At 31.0% G+C, this 9,423-nt stretch overlaps 2 protein-coding genes across 4 annotated transcripts in view; both read right to left on the reverse strand.

The window, feature by feature from the left end:
• Window positions 1–1,203: 1,203 nt before the first annotated feature.
• LOC125186584 (protein DETOXIFICATION 21-like) lies at window positions 1,204–3,488 on the reverse strand. Its single transcript, XM_048082977.1, has 7 exons — window positions 3,233–3,488; window positions 2,626–3,167; window positions 2,431–2,517; window positions 2,057–2,352; window positions 1,849–1,967; window positions 1,665–1,751; window positions 1,204–1,578 (listed from the first exon to the last, which is right to left on the reverse strand). Exons 1-7 carry the CDS (start codon window positions 3,476–3,478, stop codon window positions 1,516–1,518), a joined length of 1,440 nt encoding a protein of 479 aa, XP_047938934.1. The 5' UTR covers window positions 3,479–3,488; the 3' UTR covers window positions 1,204–1,515.
• A 5,190-nt stretch (window positions 3,489–8,678) lies between these two features.
• Window positions 8,679–9,423, reverse strand: part of LOC125186583 (protein DETOXIFICATION 21-like) — an 8,313-nt gene continuing 7,568 nt past the window's right edge. For 2 of the 3 annotated variants that reach the window (XM_048082973.1, XM_048082972.1), the window contains exons 7-8: window positions 9,034–9,120; window positions 8,680–8,942 (exon numbers count right to left, since the gene is read on the reverse strand). In XM_048082973.1, the coding sequence (XP_047938930.1) occupies window positions 8,871–8,942; window positions 9,034–9,120 (159 nt within the window). In that variant the 3' untranslated portion in view covers window positions 8,680–8,870. Of the gene's footprint in view, window positions 8,943–9,033; window positions 9,121–9,423 lie in introns of all 3 variants that reach the window. The other variant, XM_048082974.1, reaches the window with a different exon arrangement.

A 9,423-nucleotide genomic window follows, 5' to 3' on the forward strand; every position in this document is an offset into this window, starting at 1 on the left:
AAAGACCATCTTTAATTTTTTTTTTTTTTTTTTTTAATATTAATGTTTTTTTTATTATAAAGAATATCCACATGGAATGCAATAATTCTATTTCCATAAAATGAGATCTATTTGTCAACTTCTTAGGAGTGTATTAGAAAATGTATTATACAATGAGGTGATCATTTCTGATTATCGAGAGAATTTTACTTCAAATTCTACAATTTCTACTCCTGGCCTCAAAGAAAGAAAGAAATAAAAACATTTTCATAATTTATTGGTAAATAATATACTAACATCACTAAAAGCGTTTCATAAAACTATGCCACGTAGTTCATGTTGTGGATAGCGGGAACTCCGATTTGATTCGGAATACTAGTGTTGGTAGTTCGTTGTATTTTCATTTTGTCATTTTATTTAATTCTTTATTTAACAAACTAGTAGGAGTATAATGTTAGAAAACCAAAATTAATGGCATTACACTACCAAGAAATAATGGCTTGACATTTTTTAATTCAATTAAAAATACTTTTTGTGTTTGTAATATACTCCCTCCGTTCCACAGTAATAGAGGCATTTCGTTTTGAGCTCTCGTTTTGAAAAAATGAGAATAAATAGTTAAAGTGGAGAGATAGTAAAGTAAAAGAGAGAATAATGTAGTGAAGAATCTTATCTACAATATTCTCTCTCTTACTTTACTCTTTCTCCACTTTAACTATTTATTATTATTTTTTCAAAATGAGTGCTCAAAACGAAACGCCTCTGTTACTGTGGAACGGAGGGAGTACTAAATAGGAGTATAGTTTTAAAATATTTATCATTATTGATGTCCTGACTAAAAATTTAATGATACAAATGAAAGTGTCGTATAAAACAAAAGATTAAGATAATTTGTCACTAACTTAGGGACGCTTCTTTTGCATCTTAAATTGCTAACTTACTAATTTATCAACGCAGTATATAAAAAATATCAATATGACAACATTAGAGTGTCAACACAAACTTAGTTAATATACTCTTATCTTTGAGTTGACTTTTAAAAATTGATGTAAATATAACTCATCATTGTATTGATATTTTTTATCTATTATGTTGATGAGTTAGCAATTTTAAAAAAGTTAGCAATTTTAAAAAAGTTAGCAACTGCTCACAGGTTAATTGTTACTACTATTCCATCAAACTATACATTAAAAGGTAGTACAGTAATTAAAATAATTCATGATACAACCTCAAAGTAAATCTCCAGATACTCAATTTAGAAGCAAAGCAAATTAAAAACAAAAATAATTGGAGAGTAGTACTCTGCTGTTATGAACGAGGCCCTAAAAATATTTGTTGCAAGCCTTAAACGTACATAGGGGGATTTCTTTTATTTACCACAGCACCAACGTTTTTTTTTTCTATTTATAATTCACACACGTCCCAACTTATTGGGTGAGTCGAGCCCCCCTATCTACCCGGTTGTAGGACAATAGGGTAATGATCTTACCAACTCGTGGTCCGAATCATCTAGCTCGATCTAAAAGTTTCGCCCTTTCACGGTGACAAAGTTTCTTTTGGCAGAGATATAGGCGTGATCCGTTTCTGAGCAAGTGAAATCTGTTGACGATGAATGATGAGTGCAATTTACCTAATATATATCATTGGAATTAAATGAGTAAAATCCATTGATGAGTAGTACTTACCTGTCTATCCCAATCTGTGATGCAAGTCATCCAAACAAGTATAGCAGTTTGGACAGCAGTTCCCATTATTATCCCTACCCACACACCCTACCAATTCCATCACCAAACATCCATGTTTCATCATTAACTCACTTTTGTAATGTAACTAATTAAGAAGAAGAAATGGTTAGTTATCTCTACTCACCTCAACCTGCAGCTTGAAGACATACCCAAGAATGACTCCCAAAGGCAATCCAATCAAGTAATATGAAGCCAGATTCACATATGCCACAATGCCTTGTTGCCCAGTTCCATTAGCTACACCTGCATTCTTCACACAAAATTCATCTTCTTCCTCATCATACATTTCCATATTTCAATGCTTAGCAGAGAGAGTGCGGGGCTAGGCTTGCCTGAGAGAACCGGCTGAACGCTGTTCAGCAGCAGAGTAAACGCGAGCAGAGGAGACAGTCGAGCAACCACCCCAGCCACTTCCTCACTATTGGTGAACGCGTAGGCTGCTTTCTCCCTAAACACTAAGAAACACACAAACAACACCAACCCAATGCTGAATGATGTCCCAACTGCCATCAAAATCGAGAACTTCACCGCCTTCACATCCCTCCTTCCCAGCTCGTTGGACACACGAACGCTCGCTGCTGCCATGAACCCGAAGGCTACCATCAGTGCCCATCCACTGATGCTAATGCTGCATGAAACAACCAATCTATAGTCACGTTAACGGATCTAACAAACGAGAGCGAGAAAGAGAGACAAAGAAGTATACCAGATAGAAAGAGCATCGATTGTGACCTCTGCATTACCCATGTTTCCAGCCAGTAGAAGTAGCAAAGTGTTGTAGCAGAATTCTAGGCTATGAATTCAAAATCCAAGTCAAGAAATACAAAAATGTTAAAAAAACCATCATTGATGATGATATCACAAAATTCTAGCAAAGCAGGATGTAAGTCTTGAGTCCAACCAGATCATCACACCAGATGATACCGAGAGCCTGATTGTTCGTCCAATATCCGCGAATGCCAAGGCCGTGAACCCCTTCCACGTCTCTTTACAACCACCACATGTGATGTACACGAACTGTCCTACATTTGGCATCACATACGCCAAAGCAGTAGACACCATCACACCAGTAACACCAAACCCCAACTTCACAGACAGAAGCCACGAGAAGAAGATGTGTGCTAGCAACGACAGCACTGCATAGAGCGAGAGAATAAAGTTCTTGCTCTGCGACTGCAGGAACGAGTTGAAGCTAAGCAACAAAGCGTACAAGTACGAGATAGCAACGAACCACAGAGCAAAATCCCCTGCCACATCAGCAATCTCGTGATCCTGGCCTAATGTTTTCAAAATCGGGGCAGCAAATATAAACAGCGGTGTCAGAAGGGTTGTGGCAACGAGCAAGATAATGAATGATTGCTGAAGATATAAGCCGAGCTTGTGATACTGTTTGGCACCAAATGCTTGCCCACACAGCGTTCCGATCCCATTAGCCATGCCAAACTGCACAATACATGATAATTTAACATATTTTTATTGCCAAAGTTGTAAGTGTATAGATAGAGCACCTGAAAACCAAGGACAACTCGGAAGATCACGCTGAAGACAAGGGCGTATGCAGCGAGCTGTATAGAGCTGAAATGGCCTATAAAAGCTTGGCTAATTACATGTATTCCAAATGTTGAGAATGGTATTAAGATAGCTGGACCTGCAACAACCCACAGTTTCTTTGTCTCATTCCATATCTTACTCTTCAAAAACAACGAAGACTCTGCCTCGTGTTCTAGCAGATTTTGATGGATGCCGCCTTCCATGTGATACTGATCAAACTCTTTCTGCAAAATATGGGAATGAGAAAATTGAAATGAAGGTTTAAACTCATGATTCATCAAGCAAGTAACAAAGATATATCTTTATATCAGCAGGGAGATTCAACTTCATTTTGTGATTTCAAATCATACAACAATCTAGAGTTGAAAATGAATCAGATTTCTAAAATTCGTAATACAATCAACAATGCATGTAGCAACAACAAAAGGGAGGGCATAATGGGAATAGAAATTTTCTTGGGATTTAGTAAGATTAAAGTAATTCTCCTCCAAAATTGGAATACTACAATTTTCCATATTTTCATTGTTCAGAAGATAACAACATATGACTTCCATACACATTAACTGCAGCGGTTAGATAAGATGTTGTAATAAACAAGATAAAGAAATTGTTAGAATGATTCACCTGAATTCTTTCTTATTCTTCTTCAATGTATTCTTTTGCCTACTTATATAGGAAATATGAAAGAGACGAAATACAAATCTTTTTTTAGTGACATCTTTAAATACTAGTACTACTATTGATTAAATGTATGAACATGTAAGATCGTTTAACTTTGGCCCCACGTTCTCTATTTAATTAACCCAACTCAAATGAAGTGTGCCAGGTTAAATTTAATTTCTATGATTAAAATAATTGCTACTACTATTAATTTTTGAGAAAACAATATTTTTAGTTATTGGACATTGCACTAATATCTCGCGATCGGTCTTTAAAAATATCATCAAGCATCCTAGACATTGATATAATATCTTTGGAATGACTTTTGCATTTTTTTTACCAAAATATCCTTCATGTTGTGGGGTTATTTATGTCCTTTTTATGAGAGCGAGAACTGTCAATTTAGTTCATTCATTTTTCTTAAAGTATGTATCTTGACAAGTAATTTTTTGCCACGTACTTTGACATTTTTCTTTGGGAATACAACAGAAATAAATGAACCAAGTTTCGTCGAAGTAATAGGTCTCTCTCGTGAAAAAGATTAATAATTAAATACTCAACTTTTATAGCTTGAGAGTAATTTGGTAAAACAAGTTTTAAAATGTGCAAAAGTTCTTCTATAGATATTATAATAGAATAGTGATTTAGAGACATAATGTCTCCAAGCCATAATAACATTGTGACTAATTTACCCTAACATTAAAGTATTAAATAGATATATACCTAAATAAGGAAAATTTAACCAAATTAATTATTCTTATCTAAATGCATATATGTTAATTGGAGATAAACTTAATCATGCAACTAGAGTAATGAATTTAAAATTTTTTCAATCAAAACCATTCTTGTCGTGTAAATTTTTAAAACAATTAATTAAAAAATCAGTAATTTAGATTACCAGTATTAATTAACACACTACATAACTAAATTATTATATTTTATCAAATTTAATTTATTGCATGTTATAGTTAAATATTTTAATATATTTAAAATATGAAATAAATGATATAAGAACATATGATTTTATCGAGGTTCAACTATAATGGTCCAAGATTTAAGAATTTAAAAAATCAAAATAAAAAAATAAAAAATTAGAACTAGAGAATTCTTAAAATCAAAACCATATACTCACTTAATTAGTAGTATTAATATATAATATAGTATTATCAAATTTTAATGTGTTGGGTGTTATATTAAAGTGAGCTAAAAAATTTATTATTTTTTAAAGATTATTGTGAATAAAAAGTGATTAAAAGAATAAGTTTATCAATATTGAAGATTATAGTATTATAATTACAAAGTAATTATTTTTTGTCACATGTTATAGTAACTCTAAGTATTTACAGTTAAAAAATATTAGATAACTAATTATTTATATTTTATAGCGCTAATTATTTGTTAAAAATTATTTAAATTCACATTTATAAAGACTAATTCATTAAAAAGTCTGAAATTATTTGTTTGTTGATAAATCTTATTTTATTTGTAGACAAAATGTACACTAAATATATAAAGCTAATAAAATTAATATTTAAAATTTTAAAGAAATATCTTTAAGTAAATGCATTAAAATGGGCATATATAAAAAAAGTTATCAAATCATGTTTTAAACAATTAGATAATTGCAACATGTTATTAAATGCATGCATCATCTATGCATAATCAAAATTTATATCCTTAAATAGGTGTATTTAGTAAACAAATTAATGTAGGGGTAATAAAGTACATATACAAAATATAAATTTAATTAAAAATATGATATAATATATACTTACCATTTTAAGCATTATGGCTTGGAGACATTATGTCTTCAAAACATTTTCCATTATAATAATATCCAGGGACTGATAAAATGGTGACATTATTTCAATGTTTTAATTTGTTTTTAAATAATTATCGTTTATCCTAAAAATCGGGTTTCATCCTAGTTTAGATTGATACGATACATAGATAAAAATAAAGGATTGCCGATATTGACTATTAGATTTAATTTGCATTATTTGATTCTCCAATTATTGAAAACTATATTCCCCAATTTTGTATTCGATATTCAAGTTGGATTTTTTAGTAAAAGAATTTCTCAGATTTCATAGTCTGTAATTTCTCATATTTCATTGCTTGCTAAAAAATCCTATTAATCTCGTATCATGGTTATCGGTTTATATTTGGTGTGTGATTTATGAATTGAAGCAATATCAATGGTGGAAGTGAAAATAAGAAAAGCGTTCACCTCTGTTGCCTTCTGATTACATCTCCCTGCAATTTTGAAATTTTAGGAGAAGTAGTAGACGTGTTTTGAAATTTGAACTTGGAGAAAAAATATGTTGGAATCTCAATTTGAATAGAAAACGATGACAGAATTGAACAGATGAATTTTCGACTCTATTACATAATTAATCAGTTTGACTATTTTTAAAGTTTAGAAAAAATCAACTTACTAGAAATATAATATATTCTAGAATATAAACAAACATGATGTTACAACAATAAGTTTATGTATTCAATACTAGTATCAATTAAGCATCCCTAAATAAATTCGACAGAAAGGGAGGGGTTAAGTCAAAATCTACCATCACTATTTTATTTGGAAGCTGTCACACATGGCCTGTATTATTATTAATTATTTAAATCTTAAATATTGTTACTCTCCATTATTCTTTATTAACACACATGACGCACGCAGAATCGTAGCATAAATTACCGGGAATTATCATTAGTTATTCTTTTGAAAAAGCTAAACCTAATGATTTTTGTAATTGAGAAATTAATGAAAAGAAGAAGGAAAAAGACTTCCATAACTTCTTGGTGAATAATATACTAACATCACTAAAGTCTAAATGTTTGCCACAAATATGTGTTCAATTATCAAAAGGTTAATATTTTAATTTGGAATTGAATTTAATGTATTTAATTTTCATATAAATTTAATTACACTGTATAAATATGTTTAATTGCAAATTAGAGAAAATAAGAAATACTTTTTTTTTAAAAATAGACTCATAAATAGTGGAAGAAATGAAATGATTAGGAGATAAATGGATATGAATTGCATTATAAATATAAATACTTTTTAGTTATTACCTTAAATGGTTTGTTGCGCTTCGATTTATTTTCGTGCAAGCAACTTTTTCTTTTTCTTTTTCTTTTATTTTTTATTTTTTTTATACTCTAAAAAACCTAGCCCCAATTCGTGCAAGCAACTTTCTTTCCCCTCCTTTGACTTCGTACATATTGAGTTTTTTAAATAAAAATTAATTAGCCATGCATATGAGCATTGTTGGCAAAATATACTGTTGCCTCCGTCCCAGCTCTAGTGATTGATTTCTTTTTTGTTGTTGTTTTGCGAAGATGGTAATATTAAATAGTTAAACTAGTGATTGATTTCTTTTTTGTTGTTGTTTTGCGAAGATGGTAATATTAAATAGTTAAACTTAAAGAGAAAGTAAAGTAAGAGAGAATAATATAGAAGAGAGTCATATCTACCTTATTCTCTAATTTACCGACTTTAATTATTTATTATTATTTTTTCTCAAACACGTGCCGAAAAGCAGTCAATCACTTTATAATCTAAGATGGGACAGAGTGAGTATTACTATCATATAATTTTGACTTAGGCTATAGATATATGAAATCTAGGGTTTCCAAAACCAAATCAATGAGGAGCATATATTGATTAATTTATTTGATTGTCGTGTAAATTAACTCTCCGCCTTTTGATTTTGGTACAAATTGATTTTTTAAGAAAAAATAATTGGCCATGCATCTGGGTAGGCGGAAGTCTGTTAAATTGGGTACTGGCGAATACCCCTTCAAAATCTAATACCCAATCCGAAAATAATTTTGGGTACCCACATATCCGACTCGGATATCCAGTTTCGATTTTAGATTTTTATTTTATTTTGATTTTAGAAAATTAACTACAAACTTTTCTTAGAGTAGTTCGAATTTAAGAGAAAAAACTATTAGAAATTTTAAGAAATAAAAAATTTATAAGCTATAACATCTATCATTCATCCATAATAAATATCACAATTCATACATTAACCCTAAATGTGACTTAAGAGTGAAGGATTTTGGGATGCATTTAATTGTTTAATTTTTTAAATAATAGTAGAATAAATAAATAATTTATTTAAAAAAGTTAAAAAAATTAGATAATTCAGGTAATTTGGGTATACCCGATAATATAGACATTACTCACGGTACAAAAAAATGATCATTTTGCTTTTCCAGTCTCCCAATTTTGATCTACTAATTGACAATTCAATTAGTTTTCATATGATTGCTATGTGAATTTAAATTAAACAAGTTTAGTCACACAATTGATTTGCGTCCAAGTATGTAATTGTGATAGAGTATTCATTTTCTCTTCAATTCCTAGTAAGCAGAGAAATAAGAATTAAAGTTGATCACTTTAATAAGAGTATTTAAATATGGAATTGTGAAATTAATTAATTCTAGTTTAAACTTGTCTTTGAGTCCACAAATTTTATGCTAAAATTTAATTATTAGTTTGCATGCTAATTTACCAAATTATAATAGGAAAAATGGTATCGAAGTTGATTTCACGTAAGTCACAATGTTAATGTTATTGTGCATGCATGAAAAGAACAGACAATTTAGATATTTCTTTTTCACGTGTTTAATTGATTACGTGCTGATTACATATGTTAGTACACTTGAATAGATATTCACACAAAGATTCCAGTAATTAAAAAAAATCACGCTCCAACCTTATCGTAGTAAATCTTCAGAGGCTCAAGGAAAGTTACCATCAGTTGAATTGTGGTGCAAAACTTGAGGGAAATTTTCTTATTTACTACAATTGCCATCGATTTAATCTCTATTTATAATTCACACATGTTCGAAGTCATTGGGTAAGTCGAATCCCTTATCTATTGGTTGAACGATAATGATCACACAAGTTGGCCTTGGCTAGCTCCCATCACGGTGACGAAGTTGCATTTTGCAGAGATACGGGGTAATCCGTTTCTGAGCAACTGATATCTGTAGAAGATGAATGATTAGTGCAAGTTGATCTAATATCATTGTCATTTAAAATGAAGAGATAATAAAATCCATTGTGGAGTACTAGTACCTGTTTATCCCAATCTATGATGCAACTCATCCAAACAAGAATTCCAGTTTGGACAGCAGTTCCCATTATGATCCCTACCCATACACCCTACCAATTCCATTACCAAACATCCATGTTTCACCTGTTAGGTTTTGTAATGCTATACAATTGAGAACCATAGATGAGCTTAACATGAGTGGCTAGCTCACCTCAGCTCGCCTCGATTAATCGAACTCACCTCAACTTGCAGCTTCAAGACATACCCAAGAATGACTCCCAAAGGCAATCCAATCAAGTAATATGAAGCCAGATTCACATATGCCACAATGCCTTGTTGCCCAGTTCCATTAGCTACACCTGCATTCTTCACACAAAATTCATCTTCTTTCCTCATACATTTGCATATTTCAA

This window comes from Salvia hispanica, chromosome 5 (assembly GCF_023119035.1).
Source record: "Salvia hispanica cultivar TCC Black 2014 chromosome 5, UniMelb_Shisp_WGS_1.0, whole genome shotgun sequence".
In the NCBI taxonomy this organism is placed as follows: domain Eukaryota; kingdom Viridiplantae; phylum Streptophyta; class Magnoliopsida; order Lamiales; family Lamiaceae; genus Salvia; species Salvia hispanica.